The 25,715-nt window shown below is 42.9% G+C and overlaps 1 protein-coding gene across 1 annotated transcript in view; it reads left to right on the top strand.

The window, feature by feature from the left end:
* Window positions 1-25,715, top strand: part of PPM1H (protein phosphatase, Mg2+/Mn2+ dependent 1H) — a 139,744-nt gene that overhangs the window by 91,579 nt on the left and 22,450 nt on the right. The window contains exons 5-6 of the mRNA XM_072862755.1: window positions 10,622-10,706; window positions 17,906-18,024. Of these exons, the coding sequence (XP_072718856.1) occupies window positions 10,622-10,706; window positions 17,906-18,024 (204 nt within the window). The remainder of the gene's footprint in view (window positions 1-10,621; window positions 10,707-17,905; window positions 18,025-25,715) is intronic.

Raw genomic sequence — 25,715 nt, 5'->3', positions numbered from 1 at the left:
GAGCTAGTTTGCTTTAGTCTTTGGTTTACAGTATTTTTAACAAACTTTAATTTTCTAATTTTCTTAACTACCCATCTTCTAATCTAAATGGTGTATATTTTCCCTGTTATGCTGGAGTGGTCTGCCTAAGCCCTCTGTCTCCTTACATCTGTGTCTGCATAAACAACAATAACTGTGCTTTGTACTTAGTACTTAGAGGTCTCTAGAGGAAAGACTAACTCAGTTACTAAGCTTCTCCAGTCTGCAGTATTTGGAAAAGCGTTCTTTTTCCTGTCTCCTCCTATAGATGGGACAAAATGAGCTGCAAATCTCTGAACCACACACAGGGCCTTTTCACCCTGGGACCATGCAATCTGTGGTGACTCCTCTTTGTCCTCTGAAGTTCTAATTCCTCCAAATCCTCAAAAGATGCCTCCCAAGAGGCGAGAGCAATACTTATGGACTGTATTTTGGGCAAGCTATGTGCACACCCCCTTTTTAGATTATTATTAATTCTTTGACGGGATCACTTGAAAATAATAAATGTTTGATTGTTTCAGGGCAACAGATAACCTAAGCCTGGTGTGCCTAGGAGCCTGTGTAGTGAGGAGAGACTGAATTCAAGACGAAGCTAGTCTCTCCCACATGCATTCTCTTTCACTGACTGAAGTTTGGTAGGTGGAGAAGTCTGATCCCGCCTAGTCAAAAATGTTGGAAAAGAGCATGGCATCTTAGTCACACTCAGGAGATATGGCCAAGTCCCATCTCTCTGTTTCCCTTACTTCTCCTCCTTGGAAGCCTGACTTGCAGGTCTGCAGAAAGCACTTCTGCCCCCCTTCTCCTGCCTGGCCTTCTTCCAGGGAGAAGCAAGAGCACAGGGTTCATAGGAATAGCAGCAACCTCAGGTATTGCAGGATTTTGTGCTGGGTAAAGCTTTTGGGGGCACTTCAGGAAACACTTTAACTGAGGTGTGGAGAAAAGGTGTTGGATCAGAAGTAAGCTGTTGCACTCAAAGTGCAGGGATGAGGAAGAGCGTTTTCTAGCGATCCAGTGGATGACAAGTTCCAGTGTACTGGCTCATAGCCAGCACTGTCTTGGAAGAGACAATTTATTTGGCAGTAAATGTTCATAGGCTTTTGAAGACAAAACAAATGTCCTGCCTCTTCTCCAAACTCTTGTTTTTTCCTGGGAGAGCATATGCCTTAGCAATGTCTATGGCAATCTAGCAGGTGTTGAAGCCATTGTAAACATTTTCGATGAGTGGTACATTCAGTTAACTCTTTGGTCCTCACCACACAGACATCATCTACCCATGAAGTCCTTATGTGCCAGATTATGAGGAAGGAGAGGAATTTTGGCTATTCAAGTAATATCAGTAAACTGGAAAGCCACGATTCATTGGTATTAGTTTCCAGGAGTGATTAATTCTTTTAACTTTAATTCTCATGGGTTTTCAGCCTTTAAAAAGGAAAAAAGGGGGGGGGGGGAACCCAAACAAAAGAAACCAACAAAAACCAACCAAACTAATCAAGCCAGACAAAAAAATTGGTTGCTGCCACTGCAAGTAAAAATTCCCCTACTGCCTATTTTTCCTGGTGAATATAAGCACTGATCAAGAAGGAAAAATTCCCACTGTAATAACATCTTTGCATGTATGTTGCATGCGTAGCCTGTAGAGCTCGTAGTGTCAGAGGCAAGATGGGCAAAGGGTGCTGAGATGTGGTTTTAATCACTCTTTTACCAGTACTTTATTGATGCATAAAGAGCCTGTGACCTCTAATAGAGGCAGCTTGTGACATAAGCAAATATACCAGAATCCAGATCTCCCAGCGGAGTGCATTAAGCTCAAAACCATCTTTTTAATCTGTGCCTTTGTAGCAGACCATGGAGAGACCCACAGGTTCTTCATTCCAGTGTTACAGGGCCATGGCCATGGCCAAGGCTCCCTAAGCAGCCTGTGCACCTTGGATCTCTAGCTCCCATCCATATGGGAGGAGGGCCAGGGGGAGCAACCCAGGCTTGCTTGGTGAATGTTTCAAGTCTGCTGTGGTCCTTACTGTGTTGGAAAGCTTTTCTCATCCCCTGAATTCAGTGAGCTTGCCAGGCAGCCCACACCATTCAGTCTCAGCAGCAGCTACACAATGCAGCTTGAGCCCTGCTCCTGGGGCTTTTAGCGAGGGCTTCCCTTGTCACTTCTGTGTGGGTGAATGAAGCAGGGCTTGGGGAAAAATTCACTGATGCAGAGTGAGCAGAGATTGCGACTTTCAGTCTGCTTTTACTCTCGGTCCGGCTTGTTCCAATATCCTGCAACTACCCCTGAATTAAGCAGAAAAGCTGAGATCGAAGTAGGTGTGATGCTTTAGGTGCTAAAAGTCATTCTGACTTCCTCAATGGTAAGACAGTGAAGAGCAGGGGGGAAAAAATCCGTGCTTCTTCCATCTTACATGGTCAGCCATATCTCAGCCATATTACTGGCAAAATAAACACTGACTTGCACAGCGATGCCTTCATCCACTAAGCCCAGGTTTAGTTGCCATAGTAACTTGTCCTGGAGATGAATGTGATATCCTGGACAGCAGGGAAAAATACTTTGATTCCACAGATACCAGTCCTGAGGCTCAGAGCTGGCCACAGAGATGTGACTGCACTTCTTTGTTCATTTCCCTGGCACGGCCTGAGTAATTGGTGGCATGTTGTTCAGCCGTGATACAGAAACACGGTGGTGTATCATTGCAACCCTGGACTTAGCTGTGTTCAAATGAAGAATACACTGAAATCATCACAGGCAAAATGAATCCCATGAGGGCAGCAAATCTCCAACCTAAGGATGCTGGAACCGATGGCAGGCAGTTTTTGTGTGCTAGCAGTGTTACTATAAACTCACTATAAACTGGCTTGTAATAGCTTCCTAGCTGCCAGCTGAAGTCCTCTCTGAAAGATTGGTGGGTTCAGACATAAACCAACAGGAAAGTACACACAATTAATTACAGAGCATTTTAGTTTAGTTCATTGGCTTTTGGTTTAGTGCTACTGGAACCAGAGTAGACAATACTAGAAATGTGTAGGTAAACGTATAAAGTCACCACTGGTTCAATAGCAAAAGTTACTTTCCTGATTAAACAAAAAATTGCATACAGATAGCCAATGCCATCCCATTAGTGATGGGGTGGGAATACAAAACAAATGTATAATTAGCCCTAAAATTAAACACTGTTAATAAAGACAACTGCTAATAATAACTCCATACTTCTATTGCATCAGACAAGCAATACACTTGTGGACCTAAATTAGAGCAGGGAATTCACGAGAGAGTCCCATGGGAGCGGAGCTGCAGCCCCCCCAAAGAGGCACTGAGAACTAGAAGCATGTAGCTCCTGGGGTCAAAAATGACCGGGCAGTGTGTCTTCTCCAAGCTAACTCCTCTGTGGACAACCTGCAAGCTCAGTATTATATTTAATTTAAAACTGTAGAGTGAGTAGTGATGCAGAAACAGCTGAAGTAATTTAGTTACAGCGTTGTGATGGCCAAGTGCTTCTCACCATTGGATGCAATATATAGGATAGAGGGAGGTTGCCAGAAGAAAATCCCTTTAACTGCTGCTTATTAAGTAGTTAGTTGAATACATGGGATGGAATGTGAGATCAGTTCTTAAAAATTCAGATTTTTATTATTTTTGGTGGCAGTAAGGAAGATGCTGACTGGCTCAGGTGCTAGTGTAGATGAGAAGTAAGCCCTTCCATGGAAATCTATGGATATTTTGCTTTGAGAAACAGCTTCTACTTGCCCATTTGTGACCCTTTATTAAAAATAATACAATTCATTTAGTAAAAACAGACTACCAGAATAGTAGCTTTAGAGTATATCAGCAGCTTCATTTTGCCCAGAGGTCTTCTCCACAGGAATCGCTAAATAAGCATTAGAAATGTAAATATGAATGAGTCAGGTAACTGGAAACAACGTAAAGCTCTACACGTGTGTGGCAGGAACAGCTCGCGTGCTTGTAGGTACCTCTGAAAGATGACTTTTAGGGTTTCTTGCAGGGACTGGATTTCGTAATTTCTTACCCTGGTTCTTTGCAAATGCAGGAGGAGGTTCTCGTGTTGCCACAGGAGAGGTGTAGCACGCTTGGCTCCGTGCTGGTGCAAGGACATGAAAAGAGGCCCTTGAATGAAATACCTGGGAACACCCAGCATCAGTGTCCTGCTGTGTCCTGCCAGAGATGTTAACCCTTGCAGCAGCCAGGGTGGCTGGCAGTCTGCAAAAGGCCTTTAGCAGAAGTTTGGGAGGGTGGTTCATTGTTCCTGCAGGAAATGCTGAAGCACGCACCTGTAGGAAATTACTTTAACCCTGCCTTTGTGCAATACTTCACCAAGGCAAGTTCTCGCACCTTTTATTGGCTTGAGGGAACTGAAGTTCCCCCAAGTGATGAATGAATGAATGCATCCGAGCAGCCTGCTTTAACCACAGCGTACACGATGAGACTACGTTGCCACAGGAAGAGCCACAAGCAGGGAGAGTGCGTTCCCTCTTAATGTTGGCTTTGTTCAGATGAAAGAAAAATGATCCAGTGTTTCTATTTTGTCACAATGTTTCTGTGGACAGCCTGATATTTGTGCTGAAAAATGTGAAGAAACCAGGGTGGCAGGACTGTTGAGTGGCAGTAGATGGAAAAAGAGGACAGAGGCGATTTTCATTGGCTCTATCCCCTCCCCAGTTCATTGCTTGTTTTCTTCTTGGTAGCGATGCCGAGTAGTAGTTGGGGCATTTTCGAAATATCTCTTGGGTAACATGGGTGGGAGGCAGCCAGGGTTTTTTTCCATTGGTGTTGCTGAGGGTTGCTGCTTTCACCTCTGAGTTTTATGGTGATGGATATGTCATCGCTGGGACCTGTTTTAATGCCAGCTAAACGTTATATAATGGTTTGTTTCACTATCCCCAGCCTGCCTTAATTCATAAAATGAAGGAAATCGTTTAAAGGCTTTGCACTATAGTTCCATGATTATTGCCAGTGCAGTGAGGTGTTTGTTCACCTGGTTTCTAAAGAAACATTGAGAAATGAGTCTGCATGGGACTAAGGGAGAGTAATTCAGTTCATAATAAGTGAAACCAAGGTGCCAGGGCTAAATGTATTAAAAGCCATCAGTAATCATAACAGCTGTAAGTTCCAGTACTTCATTTAGAGAGGGGAGAAACATTTTCTGAATCTTTTTATAATCACTTCTTTCACTTCTTAGCAATTAAGAAAAGGTAAATAAACAAAACTGGTGTGAAGCTCACCAGACTTTAGTATTGCTCTTCCTTGGCTTCTTTAAATATATGCATTTAGTTACCATAGTAAACAAATACCCATTTAGACTGATTCCATAGTTCTAGGATTTACTTTTTTTTTCCTCAGCTATTTTGTGACACACCTAATTAAAATCTACTGCTTGGTTCCCCTTAGAATGTAATAAACCCCTGCCTTATTCTTTCTGTCAGTTTAATCCCTCTTTCTTTTCCATTGACACATTTCTAATACCTCTTCAGACAGGCCAGACACTTCTGCTTCATCTGTACCGAATCCACAATGCTTAACACCTTTTGACAAAATGGATACATCCTCCCTGTGGCTTGGAATTGATATATGCTGTCAAAAAGGGTTTTCCGAACAGTCTTTCTTTGTCACCTTCACCAGATTTTTATCCTCTGTTGTAGAAATGTGCAGTTTAATGTTGCGTTTCAAATAATTTTTGGCTGAAAAAGTGTGTAATGGAATCAGGGTGTCCCCTGAATACTCCTAACAGTAGGAGATGCCTCTTTGTTTTGAACACCAGAATCCCAATAGACCCATGGCAGCACTGAAATTACACTTTTGACCTTGTTCACTAAAGTGTTTCTTTCTCTGTATGATTAAATGAGAGTAACCAACAATAGCTTCCTCTAAAATGTATTGGTTTCCCTCTGTTTGTTTCTCATAAGAAACTCGGAAAGGATGCTGTGCAATTCTCAGCTGATTGTGTTCTCCACAAAAGAAAAAAAAAAAGAGAAAGGAAAACAAACCCTGCTTGATTCAAGGAGAGGTGTCTGTTTTATCCATATTAAAAATGCAAAAGCAATTGATATATTGATATTTTCCTTAAGCCAGTGTTGTTGCTACATCCTGAGTGTGAGAGCAGCAGTACAACAGTGGCAGATTTTTACCTTTTTGTTACTTCACTCACCACATATTTTAAAAGGGGATGTATATGAAAGCACCAAATATTGTTTTAAAGTATTGAATCTGAATATAGAAAATAACCATATACTTAAGGTTCTGTGTGAACACTGAAATACTCAAAAGATCATTTAGCTGATCATCGTGGACTACTCAGTTACATCAATCCAAAAGATAAATGTAGTATTTTCTGTAGATTTACATGCAGCCTTTTAAGCTCCTGGTGTTTCTTTTCATTTGTGTGTGACTGAGTGGACGTAGCCCGCCGCAGGATTTGCTGTGACCGCCAGTTCCGCCTTACACACCGAAGCACTGGCACATCTCTTGCTCCACATTTAGTTGTTCAGGGCACACTTCTCTGGATCAGAAAATACTCAGTGAAGTGGCCAGAAGAGAGATACAAAATCAGATTTTTGTTTCTTCCATTTTAGGCTACTTCATCTGTGTTTTGGGGACTTTTTTTCCACGAATATATTCCTGTTTTCTGTGAATATTTACCAGCTCCGGATTAGGGAACGCACTTTCTTTGTCGTGCAGAGCACGTATCTGAGAAACGCAAGGGCAAGTACGATCCTGTAGTTCGCGTGGGTGGGGAGCTAGGTAGCTGGGTTCAAAAGAGGGGAGAGGACTCAGGGAAATCTGTAGTTTGTTTTTAGAAGGGATCAAAATAAGTGACTTAATGGCCTCCGTGGCCTCAAGACTTAAGAGCAGTTTCTCCTGTTTGTTTGCTCGCTGTGGATGATGCTGCGTGGAGAGGGCATGAGAGCCATAGGGCATGGAGGGCAATGCACCGAGGGGGCTGCAGATCTGTGACTCCTGATTTCCTATCCTGCCAAAAAAACTTTTGTTTTTTAATTACTGCTTCATTGGCGATATAAATTAATGGTTGGTATGGGTCTGAAGCAACCTTGTCATCAGAGAATATTTGGTTAGTGTTGACATACTTGTTCCCTGCAAACATGAATCATCCGGCTGCCTTTGGCAGGCTCACCCTGTGGCTCTGCTATAATGTGTTTCACCAGTGTGGCTGAAATTAAAATGTCACTATTAAACATGGCAGAATCAGATGCTCTCTGGGCACTGCATCTCTTCAAGTTCCTCTTGCTTACTATGTAGCTATTTCTGACAGTTTAATAGGACAGCTGTATTCTGATATAAAACAATACATTCATATTTCCACAGTGCACGGGGAGCTAGATGCTCTCAGAACACTATTTCATTGAGTACATGCATCTTTCATGCATGGCAGAAGCAGTAATGCTCACGTAACGCCATGTTGCTGCTTAGTCCATTAGGAAGCGTAAAGTCAAAATTAATTGTCCTGCAGGACCGTATAGAGTGGGTCTCTAAAAGCAGTTGCTGGGCTGTTTGCGGCTGCCGCATCAGCCAGGCTCCCTCCCCGTGAGCTGTTATTGACTTTAGGCTATTGAATTCAGGGCTCTGGAGGTTGCTCAGTGGGAAAAGCCTTCAGTCGGTGCTTGGCAGCTCTGTCACTGCGAGGTCACGGAAAGGGCAGTTCAGTCTCCAAACCCAATTAGGACCTGATTCGGCACCTCTTCAATCACAGGGGGAAATCCCACTGAGCAGGGTGGCTCCCAGGCTTTCACACCCAGCCTCTCCAGTGAGATGGCAGAGGAGTATGTCCGTTTTTGTCACTTGGGCCATCAGGAATACCCTTTGCTCTCATGAAACTGCTAAGCAGCTGGTGCAGAAAGGTAAAGAGACTGGTAAGAGGATAATGAGCCCACCAGAGTTGAATTCGGACCAGTGACCTGCATATGCATGTCTTTGTCCCTCCCATTACTCATATCTAGAGCTGTCTAATTCCTCAGATCAAATCATTTGACTCTTATGAGCAGCTGTAACTTTCAAGTTGAATAAAGTCTAACTGCTGAAAACATTAATGAAAAACATAAAACTGAGGCTCTGTTTTATCAAGTATCAACAGCATTGCTTTAATTCCCCCCCTCCAAAGGTGGGGGGTTTTTGTGCTGGGTTGTGCTTTTCGTCCCAGGTGGATGCAATTTCTAGTGAAAATAAGTTGAGCCATGAAAGGTTGACCCACTCGCCTCTGAATTGCTTTTTATATGATGTGAGTCCCTCGGGGCCCAGTTCTACCCATAGAAGTGAGAATGATAGCTATCAATGTATATAGGAAGTATGTCAGTGTGCACAAAGAAAAAGGTGAACCCCAGACTGGTCTGAGTGGTCTTTAAAATACGGGTTTTCTGTGAAATGGTGATTAAAGGGGAAGCAAAGGATAATTAAAAAATTAGCCTGACGCCTTAGCAGTTATATCAATGTGTGTTTTTATATTAGCTCTTTCAGGCAAGCACAAGATCACTAGATCCCTTATGACTGTCTTAAACTAATGTGTAAAACTTGGTTAGTGTCTGATCAGCTCCTTTGATCAGTCTAGTCTAGACTGTTGCCAGAGTACTTACTCTGTACTAAACCCACAGTCTCCTTAAATGGAGGCCTACTCCAGTGAGTCAAATTACATATGAAAAGGTTATAAAAACTATCCACTGTCTTTGAGTAAATGAGTCTGGATCAAAGCCAAATACCTTAGGAATTTCAAAAATAAAAGCAAAGGTGGTGTTGCAGAAAAGAGGTGGTGGAGTTCTTAATTCATTTTTAAATGACTGTCACAGAAACCCAAAAGAAAAATTTTCAGCAAGCCTTTATTATTTTTAGTTGGACCAGCATTTTTGTAAGCCTGTAATGTATTCAGATCCTGTAAGGGGGACAAAATTCCATCAAAAATTCTGCACAAATTTCTCCTAAGAAATTAAGGAGTTACAACCACCATGTCTGTCTCATTTCAAGCACACAAGATTGTTTTTAATTGTAGCAGTGGAGGGCCAGTGGGAGCGTTGAGTACGTAGGTTGCACTCTTGCCACCTCCGATTTCTACATAGGATTATTTGAAAGGGAGTGCTGGAAGTCCAGGAGCAGTAAATTTGTTATCTGTCAAAGCAGAGCTGTCTTCTCCTCATCGCTAGAGCCTTTTCCCACCTCTCCCATTGTAGCGCCATCCTGTACCTGTCTGTTCTTTGCCACATGAATCTCAGAAATGTGAACAGTTCCTTTCCTCTTTGATAAGGCTCCTTCCTTTTGCATGCTAGCAATAGTAGATGATCATTCGGAGACAAGTTTAGTCCAGTATCATATCCAGAAGACTTGGAACGTTACCCAGTGCCACAAACTTTACAAAGCCGGTTTGTACCTGGGCTGGTTTTCTCAAGATGTCTGTTTTGAATTTAGAGGTTAAATTTTCAGTCTTCATGTGCCTACCATTGCATTGCAGTGCCATCAGAATACCTGACATAGAAGCAATGCCAGCAAATTGATCAAATTATCCAGAGACATAAGCTAGCACGTAAATATCACATCAACAGGGTGAAAAGTTCACAGAAAGGAGACTATTTAAAACATATAAAAACTGGAATCCAAGTTGCAGTTGCTTGTTTTATCTACACTAAATTCTGTGCAAATTCAAGAGGAGAGTTGGTACACTGCTACTATCCAAACACTGAATTAATCTACTGATGGTTGAGAAACAGCTCCAAAACAGGCATTAAAATCTTCGGGATGATATACAGTTCATCCAGCTCTTTGAAAGCACCAAGTGTTACTATACTTACAGAGCTGTGTAAATAATGGAAAGATAAAAGAATGCAATTCTTCGAGTGAATACATGACCACAGAATGCAGTAGGAATACTGGGTAAGTTCTTCCCCCTTGTGACTGTGTTTCAGCCAGTGGCATTACACCAGGGAAGAATCGGACTGTATTTTGCATGCATCATAGCAGATTGCTAAGAGGCAACAGGCAGGTGTTTGAGAGAATTTCCTCTCTGCTGTTTGCAGAAGTGTGTGTGAAATCTCCTGGCTGATCTATAGTCATTCAGTTACCTGCTGAAAGACGACAGGTAATGAGTTAAATCTGTGTTAAACAGGATTTGCTTTGCCATTTCCATTTGCTGTTGGAGTAGAAATGTTCTGACATGACATACGACCAATCAATAATTGGAAAGTGCTTGCATGAGTCATTTGAAGCCAGTAGTTTAGACAGTGTCAGCCACAACTGGGATTAAAACCTGCAAAGAGTTGTTCTACAATCAGTGATTCTGCAGTGTCTCCTCTGGGTGTCTGCATTTCACTTAATAAGGATACCTTGTAGACATCAACTGAAATAACTCTTGCCTTTGTTGCTTGGATGTTTTTGTGAGCTCTGAAATGAACTTGGCATATACAAACATACTTTGTTATCCAGCCTAAAGGATGCAGGGCAGGAATTATTATCCTGTTCTGCTGACAACTTCAGTAGAAAAGAAATGGCTTTATTTTACTGTGACTCTGAAGAGAATAAGAGTGTGACTGTACCCTGTGGTTTTCTGCATATTTTTTACTTTTTTTCTGTACTGATGTTTTATTACTATTACAGGGCTATAATAATCCGAAATGGCGAAGTCATTCCAATGTCTTCAGAATTCACTCCAGAGACCGAACGCCAGCGACTTCAGTATCTGGTAAGAGACCTGAGGACCAAATCAGGTGGTGCTGATGACAAGCATCGCCTGGTAATATCTAAGGTTCAGATACATGCAGCTGAGTTACTGTGGCTCAGTGAAGGACCATGTGCCCACTGAACACCAGTGACTGACCATGTATGTCTTTTAGCCATCAGCAAATGTGGAGAAAAGCCTTGTGCAAATCCCAGTGAAAGGAGTCTTATTTCTTCTGTGAAGGCCGTTGATTAGCATGGCTGTGCTCGTGTACCTTGCTCAGCTGCAGACCTTCAGCAGCTCATTGGTGTTAGATAATGAGAGCTCAGACATAGAGCTAACAAGCCACAGAGGTATTTCAATCCATCCCAGTGTTTGCCGTGTGACAGTATAAAATACCGTAGGCTGCTCTTTGTGTGTATGTGAACAATATTGCAGGGGTTTATTCATTTGCTCTTATAGTATGCTAGTAGTATTTCAATCACGGAAAAGATATCCAACTTAGAGGTGATCTCAGTGAGCATTAGTAGCTGCAGGATAGGATGGGTGAAGAAAGACTAGTTTTATTTAGTGTAGCAGCACCCATAAAGCTGGGACAGGGTGACTAGCTGAGGAGATGTGGGATGCTTTATACACCAAGTTGTGTTGGCTGATAAGCTGCCCAAGAAACATAAGTCAAAATGCATGGTGGTGTTTTTTGTGCAAACAATCCTGTTACTTTTTAAGTTTTTCATCGATGGTCAGATTGGTTGGTTGAAGTTGGTTGGCTGTTTGTCAAAACGTCATTCCTAATGTGTCCGAGAGATTTCTTTTGTGCTTTTTCCTCTTAGAAATTGAAACTTAAGCGAAAGCAGGCTGTCACTGTCAGCTTTGCCCAATGTGAGGTGGACAGGCCAAGGCTAGTGGCGTTCCCTGTTCTTAAGGTGTCTCTTATCTTCAGCCTGGCCCAAGCACTGGTTTGTGGTTTGAAACTAGGCAAAATGCCAGTGGTTGAAGGGGGGGGGTGGAAGGTTTTAAAGAAAAATTCTTCAAATTTTTCTTTAAAAAGAAAAGCTGGTGAACCTGAGTTTTAGTCAGGTTCACCACCTTGAAGCTGAAAATTTCAGAGGAAATATTGCTTTGGGAGTATTCATATTCAGAGAACCAAATGGAAAAGAGGCCTAATAAATATTTACAGTTCAGTTAAATTTAAAATAATTTGTTTGCCTTTAAAATAAAAGGTATCTTAGTATCTAGGGAGTCTGCTGCTTCTGTAGGAAATACAAGATAAAGCATTGCCTACAAGGGATTTTTTTTCTCTTTTGATGTCCTTTCTGGCTTATATTTGAAAACAGCAGCTGATCTGAAAAGCATTTCTGCTGTGTCCTTTGGAAAATTCCTTTACCTTTGTTTGTTTATTTTAATTCTATATGTAACAAATATGCCAGGGCTATGGGTATCATGTTCAAAGAAAATGCATGCAAGACAGCAAGAGCGTGAAACAAAATTAGAGATAATTTCAAACATAACATTCCGTAAGTAACATTTTTACTCTAGTGTTTAAAAAAAAAAAAGACAACCCCAAATTTCTTACAAGGTTGGCATAAACATTACACTCCGAAGGTTACATCTGTCTTGCTGATTAGATCCCGAATAATTCTCCTTACTCACCTTGGCTGTCCCCAGGTTCTGCTATCAGTCTTTTGCACCATCGACATCTCTCTTCTGCTGTTCTTATCTGAAAGTTACTTACTTTGGATTTATTTTCTTATGTGCAATTAAAGCTGAGTTTCTTTGTTTCAAACATGTTGCACTGCTCTTCCTGCACAATAGGAAGGAAATCACTTAATCATTTTAGCATTAATATTTCACTTTGTAAATGCAGAGATACTGTTTGGTGTGGGGAAGTTACTGCACGCGCAAAGGGAGGGTATGGATTTACAGCCTGCAGGCTACTAAGCATTGGCTCCCTGTGCAGTAGACTCTGTTAGCACAGTCAGGGTGAAGGAGCTTTCCTCTGCCTTTAGTGCCTATTGATTGCTTTGGCCACACAGGACGTTGGTTTAAGTTAACTGGCATCTTCTGGATTTGCATCCTCTTTTCTGGGCCCTAATTTCCACGTGCAAAAAAAATCTGCGGGATAGTGAGTTGTTCAGGTCATGTGAGCATCTCTAGATTAAGTCCTCCAGCCTAGTCTTAGACAAAACTGTGCTTCAGCTAGTACTGGTTGAGTAACTGAGAGAGGGGGGAAACAAATGTTTTCCCTATCCAGCTCCCATTTTAATGCAGGTTTATTGCCATGTGTCCAAGAATGGCCTTTGGCATAGGCCTCTGGCATGGCAACTTCAAAAGAACAAGTTGACTGCCCAGTCATTCTGACTTTTGAGCAGCTCTGGGCATGGTCATCCTGCCATCTCCACCTGCACCCCCTTTTTTTGCAGTGGGAGGACAGCATACAGCTGCAGATTTCAGGCAGGCCGTATGGCAGAGGCAAATTTCTGTGTCAGGGGACTTGTGAGAGTATTGCAGAAGGCAATCAATCCTTCAGTCAGAGAGCACTTCTTAAGATGTAAGACATGAAAGCCTTGCAGTATTCCCTTGGTCCTTCGGCTTCTGTAGGGGTTCAGTGTACCATACTGCTTCCCCTCCACTGGCAGGTGTTCATGAGCCTCCTTTTCTTTTGAATTTTTGTGTCTTTCTTTTCTTTTCTTTTGAGCACTATGGCAGGAGAGCTCACCCAGCACCTACTCCAGGAAAGCCCTGGCTTCCTGTATCGGTGTATCTTGAGGGAGAACAAAATCCGTTATTGACTGGGAACAGCTCTGGTACATTCAGCAGTTGCGCAGGCAATGACTGCCAGAGGCAATTTTCCTTTCATCTTCTGAGGAGACTATTAATTTCAGTCATGATAGTCTAAATTGCAACAGTAAACTGATAGTTTTTGTTACTTATTCCCTTGGAAAACGTGTTTAAAATGAATGAGTGTATTGCAGATGAGTGTATTTCTATTAGTTATCGAAGTTGCACTTTGAAGATGTCATGTGAGGTCAGCGTGATGTTACTGCATACTTTGTCCATGCGTGTAGCCGGGCAGTGCCCCAGAAGTTCACAACTCAGACCAAAGATGGTGCACTGCTGCTACCAGGGCAGGCTTTACTACTGGTGGAGACTGAGTGGCTGTCAGTGGCAGTGAGCCCTGGATGCTCTTTGTGTTTGGCATCATTCAAACAAAAGTTCATGACCCCAGACAGGCATGGGTTCAAAGAGGACCTATTCTTACTTCACTGTTCAGGTGAGGATTAAGTGATACTAATTTATCTGCTGAAAGATGCTTGGGGAATCCAAGTCTGAAGAGGAAATGAACCTAGATCTCCTAAATGTCAGTTCAGTGCTTCAATTACAAGTCAGACGCGTCTTAATTCTCTTACAGTTTGTGGCTCCCTGCATCACCCAACATAGGATTGTTTTGGCCATCTGACACATTGCACAATGCTGTGGTAAGAGAGATGTGTGGTTTTATGGAAGGGTCTTGGGCCTTTCATAAGAGGAGAGACCAATCCAGGGATGGATTTGGCTCCCACTTCTCTCTTTCCTTCTACCACCACCTTCTTTAGTTTTAATATCTGTTTGGACTAAACATGTCCATATGATAATGGCTGAGTAATTTGCAAAACTTCTGGATGCATTGGGCTGTGCATGCTGTTGTGAGCGGTAGTCCCATATTGTAGAATATCTTATTGGAGAAAATGGCACAATGTGATAAGAGGATAAAGTTGTAAGATATAGTTGATGTAGAGGAAAACAGCAATTCTGAAAATAACACAGAATACAGTGAAACCTCTAGTGCCAGTAATGTCCCAGAGCAGTACATACTGGAGAAGCTGGAAAAGGCATCAGCAGGCCTTATTGAGGTAAGATAAGATACATGCAGTGTTCCCTGCCACCTAATTAACTGACACACTAGTGTGTAAGTCTGGGTTTATCTTAATTTCATGTTTGCTTTGCTGATCACCGGGAAACGTAGCAGGAAGTAAATGGCCTTTTGAAAGAAACGTGACTAATATTTCCTTGAGCGGACTCCATTTTAAACAACTAATGTTGAATGTAATGCATCCAGCCACAAAATACACCATAAAATGGCAGAGTACCAAAAACACATGATGCAGACTATGCCAGATTTATGCCAAAAAACTGTAATAGCTTCTGAAAGAAAAATGATGGAAAATATTCCAGTTCCATAACACAGAATAACAATGTTGTCTGAATATACCTTATAAGGATATAGAAAGTGTTTGATAGTCACTCTTTTTATTAAATTTTAAGTTCTCTGAATGGTGTTTCTGATCTGAGGTCCTTGCAAATAGAGACTAAACAAATGAAAAAATGGAAAATATGGTGCCTCGTCACAGATGAAATTCTGGTAGTCAGTTCACTTACCATTTTTGTTTCTCGTTTAATCACTTGAGGGGATTTCATGGTGTCTGCTTGTATATCTACTTGAAAGATCTGTAGCTTTTTAAAGCGTTGCTTTTTATTTATTTTCTGGTTCTGCTGCCCAGCACCGTTTGATTGGGGTAGAGAGGGAGAAGAGTCCTGCCTCATGGTAAATGGAGAACAGTTCTCAACAAACCCAACTGGAAGTCGCAGCAGAGTTTTATAGCAGAACATTCTTCTTTCTGTAGAATTACCAGTGAAGCATCAAAAATAACTGTTAAAAAGAAAAGGGTAAAAAAATATAGAAAATTCAAAAAAAAAAAGCCCAACAAAAATCCCCATTTCTTCACATAAGAATTCAGCTCACAGGCACCAGAAACTTCCAAATTGCTCTTTTCCCTCTGTTCCACTGACGCCAAAAATATTAGAATCAAGTTAAGATCCCTGGATTGTAAATCAAGCATTGAGGCTTGGCTGCGGAAGAGAAATCTTATTTGAACATTAGCAGCCCACTGGTAACTCTGCCAGCTTTATTAATCTTATTTCACTTGTGACCTCAGACTTTCCATCTGAGTAAATCTTTATGAAATGCAGTCTCTCCCAATCGCTTTACCTTTTCAGTAAAGGAAATTCTTGTTTTTAAGGGGAAAAATGCTAAAAGCCTGTAACCTTTTTTCTTCTGGACCTGTGATCCAGCCTAATAAGTAATCTCATAATCTAAAGGTTAAATGACTTCATTTTGATCTCAGGTAGGAGGTTTTTTGCTTTAAATAAGGCTTCTTGTTTTGTAGGGAGGCGACAGTAGTCTTTAGCTAGAAGTGGTTTGTAATGATTTAATCAAGATGGGCTGTGCATTTTTAAAAGTGAACTGAATTGCACTTGCGAAGCAGACTGACTTCATTGTTTACAGTATCATAGACTAGAAAGAATTAAAAAAAAATGAAAAAAAGTCCAGTGCTCTACTGTCAATGTGTAGCAATACTTCAAATAAATCATTAGGGATGTTCCATCTTTTATGTGACTGGAATGAAAATAAATAAAAAGTTTACATGTACCTTTAAATAAAGAATCCAGAGTTCTGGTAGTATGGAAAGCCTCATCTGGACTAATACTGCTAGACCTCTCAAAAGTCACTAGTGCTTCTCAACCATTTCTGTAATGAGGAACAGTGATCCAATTAGAGGGTCCTTGAAAACAATATTTGGGTGGGGAAGGGGACCTTGGCTGACTGTATACTGCAGGAAAAAATATGTAATTCCCTTAACTGTACAGGGAGAGAGAATTTGATGGAGCTCCTGTTCCAGGAAGGGATCACAATGTCAAGATCACATTTGCGTGCTTGAAAGCCGCCTCTTGAAAGCAGAATCCAATCTTGTCGGCTACACACAGCAATCTCCCTCAGCACCATTTCAGCCGAGCCTGAGGTGTTTTCTGGAAGGATGTCTGGCGACAGGAATGGGGACAAGCTGATGGAAGGTTAGCACTGTGATGTGCTGAGCCTGATCCAACTCCTATTAAATTGAGTGGGAGCAGGCTCGGCCCTTAAATGCGGGAAATATTTTACTGTGAACTATCTGCATGATAGCTGCCAGGTAGATCAATAAGGGCTTCCACTGCTTCCTGCTGCTCACCTTTGAGTGCTAGATTTATGACAAACCCACAAACTAAAGCCAGCTCATTTGGTCTGCCCTGATGGCAGCTGGTGCTGGAGATAAGACAGACTTTATTGCCTTAACTGTCTGGATAAGGAAAAAGAGTTATCTGCAGAAAGGTTAAGAAACGCAACTTTTTTCAGTTCCCTAGCCAATTTGACTGTGTCTTCAGAAGAGCTCGCTCACAATGTGGCTTTGGGGAGGGAGGGGGAAAGGCTTGTTTATGCAAATACTAAAGAAAAATGAGTGAGGTTTAAGGATTAACCTATCATGTCAGGTGATCTGTGTATAAATCCAAACCAAAAATCTGTGTGGTGGACAAAGAGCCTCGTGATGCGCTCAAGTACAGTCAGCTCTGGAGCACATGAGCCTCGGGCATGGCTCTAGCAAAGAGGCATCCCAGCATCTGCAGAACAGCAACACCGGAAAGGGCGGCAGCAGCAGTATTTGAACGCTAACACAGTCAAAAACATTAGTTGCGGTTGTGACACAAAACTGCTGCTGCTTTTCTTAGTGTATTCTGTACAAAGGAAGTAGTTTTTAGAAAACAAGAAAATAGTGATGTGCAACTCGTGTTTATTTGCAGGGTCTCATGCAAAGAGGTGCAGCACACTAGGCAGGTAAAAGGGAACATTTTTCTCAAGGCAGTGAAAATTAAAGTGTGGTGGTAGTATTAGGTTGTGTGCGTTGTTGGCATTGCTGAACTGGGAGTCAAAAAGCTTGAGCTTCACTCCACACACACCCCTTCCAGTCTCTGCGTGCTCTATGGCTTTGTCCTCTGATCATTCCCTTCTCTCAGGTTGCTGACTTACAAAACGTGTTCTGTTTTATGAAGCCCTGCAGACTCCTTCAGGGTCAGTGGATGAGGTGTACTTTAGAGATCCAAAATGTTGAGGAGCAGGGAGAAGTGAAGGATTTGAGAGCAAGAGGACTGCTCCCTGTAAGGCTGCTGCCGGACACCAGGCAGTGTCAGAACTGGTGTATATGCACATGGTTTGCTGAAACGGAGCTCATCATCCCCCTTGTTTAAAAAGGGGGGAAAAAAAAATGCGTGTGGGAAGGGAGCGGGAAGGGATGGTAATGCTTCCTTATTAAAAATAGATGATGTCCTGTTTTATGATGTTCGTGTGGTATCTGTGGCTTGGTTTCTGCCCACAGGCTTACATGCAGCCGCACTTGCTGGGAAATGAGTTCACACATTTAGAGTTTCCACGGAGGGTGCAGCGCAAGGAAGTTGGAAAGAGGATGCTCTACCGTGACTTCAACATGACTGGCTGGTAAGAATGTGTCCTTCTCAGCATGGGGTGAGCCTTCTCCCCAACCAGTGCCTGTTTGTACGTGTCTTTGATTAGTGTAAACTGCATCAAACATGGAGGTGTACACCTGCGTACTAAAGGAAAAGGTATTTCCTTCTTTCAGATGTATTTTTCTTTTAGAAGTTAACATTTTAAATAAGTTGACCTCCCTCCAGAGCCAGGACCTCGGTTCATTTTAACGTGTGAGCACTCAAAGCGGAGCAAACACGTAAAGGGGAAGATGTGGTAGGTGGTCTTCCTGAAAGCTAAACAACTTTTCTGTCTTGGAAGTAGCTTTATATAGAATCTGGATCAGTGGGCTGTCATGCCTTTGCATGCCGAGGAATGCTTGCAGAAGGGAAGAGCTGCCTCCCATACTCCAGTGCAGCTGACCCCTGCTTTGGGTAACCCTTGAGGAATTGTTTTAGACATGGGCCTATCTGAATAAAAGTCATACCAACTTAAAATGAAAAGGCTTGAATGAACAGCATTGACTTAATGAAGTGAAGACAAGAAGAACGATGACTTTTTGTCTCTGGCTAAATGTCTTCATTGTTTTGTATCGGTTCAAGAGGCTCCTTCTCAAGTGACTCCCACTCACTTAGAGAAGCCCTAATCCTTGCTGTAGTGGGCTCTGTGCGTGACATATAAAGGCAAAGGCCCTATATATGCCAATGGTCTTCAGGTCCATGCTGTTTGTGTTTATCATCCTTAGCAAATGTCCTTTCAGGAAGGGAAAGAATGGAGGGGGTTAAAAAGCCGGAACTCTTGTAGGTTTGGAGACTTGGATGCTCACATGCGACTACAATTCCAGATGCTTCTGATTTGTCCCATACTTTACAGACCATAAATATAATGATGTTTTAATGGCAGAATAATGATCTAAGTTTAATATTATCTGGAGTGTTTGTACAGAACTTGTTAATCTGGGAATAACCATCACTGTCCATCATCTTGAACAGCTGCCAGCAGAATATGCAGTCTCATCCTGAGAATGATGACTTCACATTTTTAAAAGGCTACAGGCATAAGCAAAAGAATAGGAACAGAATGAGAACATTGGATCAACTGAGGACTTAAAGAGCAAAACATTTGGAAGATCATGAGACACGCTCCCACTTCTGCAAAGGGATTTTTCTTATTAAACTCCCGGATGTCTCTGAAGGCATCAGTAAAGAATGGCTTTGTGTAGACTTCTAAAAGCTGTTTTTCAAGATGTGAGATGCTATTGGGCGTGCGGGAAGGAAAAAAAAAAAACAAACCTTCTAATTTGGGGGAGAGCTACAGAAGTATCATAGGCCAAGAACTTCCTCAGAGGAGGGTGAGAGCAGAATTCTTTCATCGTGGTTGGAAGGCAAAGAGGGTTTCTCCAGGTTTGTGGGAGTTGTTTTGCATTTCCCCAGGTGGTTAGTGGTCTGGAAAGGAAATGAGGTTAGAATGGTTGAAGTTGCAGCACTGGCAGGTGATGCAACAGCTCTTTTCCTAATAACCAAAAAGGGCTGTGAGGAACTGCAAAGAACTACGTGATTTACATGAATGGGCATCACAGTGATCAAATTTGATGTTGATAAATACCAAGTAAAGCATGAAGGGGGAAAAATAACTATTTGTGCACACTAGAGGTTCCACATGAACTTGAGAGCCATATCAAAAAGCTCAATGGAGGTTCTGCTTACTGTGATTTTTCCAGTCAAAATCACCAGTGGAATGCTGGGATGCAGACAGGGTTGGAATGGTTAAAAATTAAACGAAGAGACAATTCTGTTTATCAGTTTGTACCTCATTTGTGAATCTGTGCATAGCACTTCACTTTATTCAAAATGGTTATTGCATAGTTAATCCTGTTTGGCTTTAGAAGAAATAAATAAGAAGGAATGCAAATTTTAAATGTAGAATAATGAGTAAGGTAGAGGAGCTTGGGTAAATCTAAATGGATGGCAGATTTGATTCAATGTATTGTTTTTCAGTACTGGTGTGTGAACTCTCTTAACTGTAGCATATGGCAGGGGGGAGAAGAGAGTTGATTTTCCTGTTGATTTTTCTGAATTTCCTGAAGTGTAGGACACATGTTGATCCAGTTACAGATTCTAATATGGTCAATGCAAAAATTACCACCAGTTTAGCACAAATATGCCTAGCTGTTTAAGCAGTTATTCTGGAATAAATACTTAAGCTGTGACTTGAAAATTCAAGTCTGAATTCACCTCAGTGTTGTCCCAGAAAGAGGTGGCCTGTGCCAAGCAAAAGCATGTGGAGACTGTGATGAGGCTACCTCTCCCTGCTGTTCCTTTTGACTTCTGGCTGGAAGCGGAAAATGGGAGCTACGTTTTTGTCATGAATAAAAAAAAAAAAAAATCGGAATCTTTTATCTGCTCCATATCCCACAGCTAGTGCACCGGTTAACTCTTTGTTTGTTTGCCTCAGGACAATAAAATGGTGAGGGAATTGCTCTATCACCGTACATTTATCTAAATCAGAGTCCTTCTAAATAAGGATCCATTTCTTTTTGCAGGATGTTTGCCCAAGGGAGTCTTGTTTTCCATCAAATTGTGTGCAGTGATCTCCTAAGCAGAGGAGAAGCAATCTGTTTCTATTTATCCAAAAGTCTGGGTCAATTTTAATGGTTGAGATTGTGGACAAGACGTTAGATTTCCAGCTTGGTGGGTCCTCAGAGGCGATAGTTTGAGGTGGCTGGTGTTTCATAGTGGCCATTTTCCACTTCAAGGGTTTTGCTTCTATTTTCTTCCCTTTCTAATTCGTATATTTAACTGATGCATCAGGACACAGTGGCTGAGGACACGTCTGTTCTGCATTTGTTTCTAAGGACAATATCTATTATGGAGAATAAATTAGCATATATATTCCTTTTCTAGAAAACGTCAGACGGAGCTTTGGCTAGCCAGAGCTTAATACACTAAAACGCTGCCAAACTTTTATCACTTACAATGCAGAAGATCAATTATCTAAACCTTTTTTTGGTCAGTGACTTCACTGTGTGTTGACATTTGCACATACATGTAGAGAGGTGCAGGTGATGTTAGGAAGAAACAGCCAGTCTTACACTTAATTACCGACTCCTTTAGTGAGAGGGTGTAAAACTCTCTCTGCTCTGATGTTTCCTCAGGAAAATGAACTGGTTTATTTTAAAATTCAGGACACTTTCTGTGTTTTCTATTAGAAGCTGCATGATTTTTTTTTTCTTCGTTTTTACCCTTCTCCTGTGCTCTGGAGCTTTTCGGATTCTCAACAATGGCTTGGCTTGCCCAGCTTGTTTGGATTACAAAAGGTTATTGTCTTTGGGCCTGTCATAATGCATTTGCCCTTTTTTTTTTGCTTTTTGCTTTTTCTTTCTCTCTTTTTTTTTTTTTGTCATGTGAAGTTTCCACACTGGCTTTGTCTCAACAGCCCACAGTGGTAGCAGAGCTGCCAAGTTTCCCCACAGCATTAGGACAACCACTGATCCAGCGATGTGTACCGCATCGCTAGTCCAGGCTGCCTGTAACTGCTTTGAGACCAGCCTTTCCCTTCTCCCTCTGGCTCTCCCACCCTTTCTCCTTTCTTTGCATTGGCAGTTGGCATAAGAAATCCGCTGTATTAAATTTATCTAAAATAAATCCCACTTAGGTGGGAGCTGACCATGAGCTGCCCCTCCTGCACCCTTGCCCCACGCGCATTGCGGTTAAGCAAGCATTGCAAAGCGCATGGTGTAGCTGGCAAGGCATCTTAAGAGCTGTGTCTCCTGCTGAACAAGCCTCCAAGCTGTCTCGAGCTGTAATTTGCTGGCAGACGTCTGTGTTACTGACAGTCTTTCACAGCTGGGTCTCTGGGCTGGGGTTTTCAGGCCCATGGCTTGCAGAGGTTAAACTTGTATCGGGGAGAGGGTAGTTCTGGTGGCTTTGACAAGTCCTGGCAACAGAAACATCAGGGAAGACTCAGCGGCCATATAAGCGAAGTGCTGCCAGCACTAAAAAGGGGTGTGGGTAGCCTGAGGTAGGAATACACAGGGGAAAAAAAACCAGGCCTGATGATAACTGCTCCTTTAAAGGACTGTGCAGAATTAGTACTCTCTGTCTCCGCCTTTTTTTTAAAAGTTAAGACACAGTTGGTCAGGTTTTCGTTACTGATGGGTAAATCCAGTGTGAACAATTTTGAAGTACTTTGCTCTGACTGTATCCTAGACACCTTCCCAAAACCTGGTTTTCTGGCTTAATGTGTCCCTCCTTCCAGGGTGCCCCTCTGCCTCCTGCGGGGCCGGAGGAGCCATACAGCGCTGCACTTAACCAAAGGCATCCAGAAGGCACTACCAACTGGCATCAGCTTTTGTGGTTTCAAAATTAATTTTTTGCTCCTCCTTGGAACACAAACAATGGCCTTTCTGTTGCTCGCGTTGAAGTGGAGTTCTTTAAATGCTTGTTTCCGGATCAGAGCTTTAGCATTTTGACTTAATTTTAGGGTGGCAAAAGAGCCCTAGATAACTAGTCTGTTTTTTGACCTGATTTGTTGGCAGCTTCCTTTGCCCTCCAGGAGCGCGCAGAGTTGAGCTGCACCCCATCAAAAACGGTCCGAGCTGGTGTGGTACCCACCATGCGTCATGGGCTGAACCCCACGGCGGCAGCGAGCGGGGATTTGGGCGCTGCCTCTGAGCGTGCCGTATGCACGGCGGCAGCGGAGCCCTTGCCACCTCTGTGTCCGTGTGTCTGGGCGAGGGGGTGCTGTGGCACACGGTTAGCCACCTGAGGGTCAGTCCGTGCCGGGGAATTGCCCGCCTGCCTGATTTATTCCAAAGCAGGGAGGCTGGTGCCCTGGGGCGAGCACTAAGCAAAACCCATTTTATTCTAGAGTCAATGTTGTCCACTGCCTGGAAAGCTGCCAGCCTGCTCTGTGCTGACCCTTTTCTTTCCAACAGGGAATGTCTTTCAGCCTCTTAAGCATCTGATTAAAAAAGCAACTTCACTTTTCAAGCCGTTTTATTTTGTTTGGGATGGATGCCTTTTGCTTTCATTGTGCAGCCCGCCTTGCCGTCTGCGGTTCAGACTCTGGCTCACAAAAACCAGGCTCTCATTAATCACTTATTGGGGATCCAGAATACCCTGGCGAGAGCCAACATACATGTTTTGCTTGGTAATGCGCAGGCTCATTTGAACAAATATTGCCAATGCGGCCGCTATCTTATTCTTTATTGCTGGGCTCGATGTCCTTTGACAGCGCGTTCAGGTAGCCTGCCCGAGGAGTGCCTGAGCAGATTGAGAAATGCCACAGAAATGCTTTATGGAGCAGGCGCCCGCCCTGCGCCCCCCTTTAATATAAATTGATTTATTGAATCAAGCGCAGAAGCCCTGCTACAGAAACCTCAGGCTATATCCTCTGGAGAACCACCTAATAAAACAGCCCCAACTGACACTCCTCATTAGCTTTTCCACCGATCCCAAGGCAGTATTTAAAGTGACAGTGTCCCTCTTTTCGGCCTGAATTTATCTGCTGGCTAATGCCTGTGGGTCTAATTAGCTTAGCATTATTAGTCTTATTCAGATAAGCTGCATTTCCTAACAGCTTGATTCCAACTTGTAAAAAGTAATTGGAAGTCTGAAAACCCTCTGCCATAACCTGCTTGATTGTGCCTTTTAGCCAAATTCATGTAATTTACAAAAAGTCATCCTTTCTTCCTCCCCCCACCCCCCTTTTAATTGAGCTTTTTTGTCTAGTGAAACCTTCTGTGCTTCTTCTGTTGAAATCCTGGCTGTATTGTTGTGTTCAAGACCTCAGCCGTATCCTTTGTACAATCGCCAGAAAGAGATCAAATTTTAATTTCATAATTACTTCACAAGAAAGCAGCCTTTTCCCCAGTCATGCCTGGTATTAATTTCCTCCCAGCAACTTACATTTTCATAATTTAATGATTATGGGCCACCTTTGCAGCACTGGGCCTTTCTGGAGGAGGGAGAGATAGGATGTCATTTGTGCAGCAGAAACCGTAATCCACAGCTACTTGCCTTGCCTTTTTTGCCTTTGCTTTCGTCTCTCATTGCGAGGTAGCCAGGAGCGGGACAGGACGTGCCTCTTTGGTGCGCACAGCCGGAGCGGCTTGCTGGATTGTGCCTAGGTGTCTGGGGCACAGCTCTGCGATGATGAATGGCTGTTTGCAATGTGCATGTTATGCATCTTTTCAAGATTTGCAGCCCTCGCTGCAGGAGCAACGGGAGGTGAGAGCTGACCTGCTGCGTACAGCACATCTCCTGACAGTGATGAATGGCTCTGTTTTCCCCAAGTGCACACATGCCACAGGAGCTGAGCCAGTGTCTTCGGGGCAGGGGAAAGCAGAAACAAGAAAGTAATAGTGCTGCAACAAAAGAGAAAACTTGAGTCTGGGGTAAACCTCTTTGTAAAGGGCCTCTCTGGGGCCAAGTGAGCCTGGCAAGAATGAGATTGGTCTGTGTCATGTCCTGCAGGAGCGTCTCCTTCTGGAAGCAGCACATCTAAGGCCTGTCCCTGCATGGCTGTTGAACTCTGCCTGGGCTTTGCCTCGGCACAAGATCAGGTGCCACACATGTAAGGGCGAACAAAAGGCTCCCAGTCTGTAGAGCTCTGTTTTATCAGACAGAAACTACACTGAAATAAGTTAATCTTCAGTCTGAAAACCCAAGCAAAAACTACTCTTCCTGCTGGTAAGGTGAAGTCTCCTCCCCTGCTCCTGCTTTCTCTGGCTTCCCTAAGCTGCACAAATTTGACAGCACCTCTGCTGGGTCCCTAGGAAATCCTCTTGCTTTCTGTTGCCACACAGGATTGACTTATGGCTCTGCTCCTGACTGAGAGGAGGTCCCTTGCTCCTCAGAGGAGTTTCCAGCACTGCTGTGAGATGGTGAGGTCTCTGCTTGCTGTGTCTCACTGCCTGCCCCATCCTACACTGCAGCAGTCTTTCCCAGAAGAGTGTGCTCCACGACTCCTCCTTAGCAGCAATCTCCTTTCCTTCCAGAGGATCCCAGCTAGCAAGTGTGGAGCAGGCACTGCGAGGCAAACATGCAATCTTTCTCCCATCTGCCTCACCACATCCTTTTAACAAGTAGTACAGCAAAATGTGAATTTACAAACGGTTCTTCCGTCCATCACAGTGCATTAAGCCCATAGGGTGTTAACAGCCCACTTCCCCTACCCCTCTATCTCCAGAGTAAATTGCTGACAAACCTTCCTGTTGGTCTTTTAAAAGTAGAAGAGATGAAGTAAATTTTCAGAAGTGTTCAAGACAGCAAATTCACTGGAAAAAAAACCCAAAACTTGGCCTGGTGAGACTGTTGCGGAACATGGATCCACTTGATGTGCAGCTGCAATGTCTGCACACAGTTTCAGTCACTCATAGGTGGCAGAAGCTCAACCAGTCACAAGTAGCAAGTACACTTGCTCTGTCCCTCCCAGCCTCCTGAGCACAAAAGCAGCAAGGGGAGGGTGCTTATAAATACCCTCAGTTAATTTTTTTTCCTGATTTTTCCCCTTTTTTTAGGCACCTGTCTAGGTACTTGGCTGCCTTCTCCATGACTTTTCCTCCACTTCTGTCTCATAATGCTCCAATAGAGGCTAAATAGAGACTAAAAAAATCAGCCATGCTCTGGGAAGTGCCTGAGAGAGGATGCCGGTGCTTACATCTTTAAAATGGGCTAGCCGAGATGGCTGGAGTTTGTTTT

This window comes from Ciconia boyciana, chromosome 1 (assembly GCF_034638445.1).
Source record: "Ciconia boyciana chromosome 1, ASM3463844v1, whole genome shotgun sequence".
NCBI classification, from domain to species: domain Eukaryota; kingdom Metazoa; phylum Chordata; class Aves; order Ciconiiformes; family Ciconiidae; genus Ciconia; species Ciconia boyciana.
This window is presented reverse-complemented; position numbering and strand designations above follow the sequence as displayed.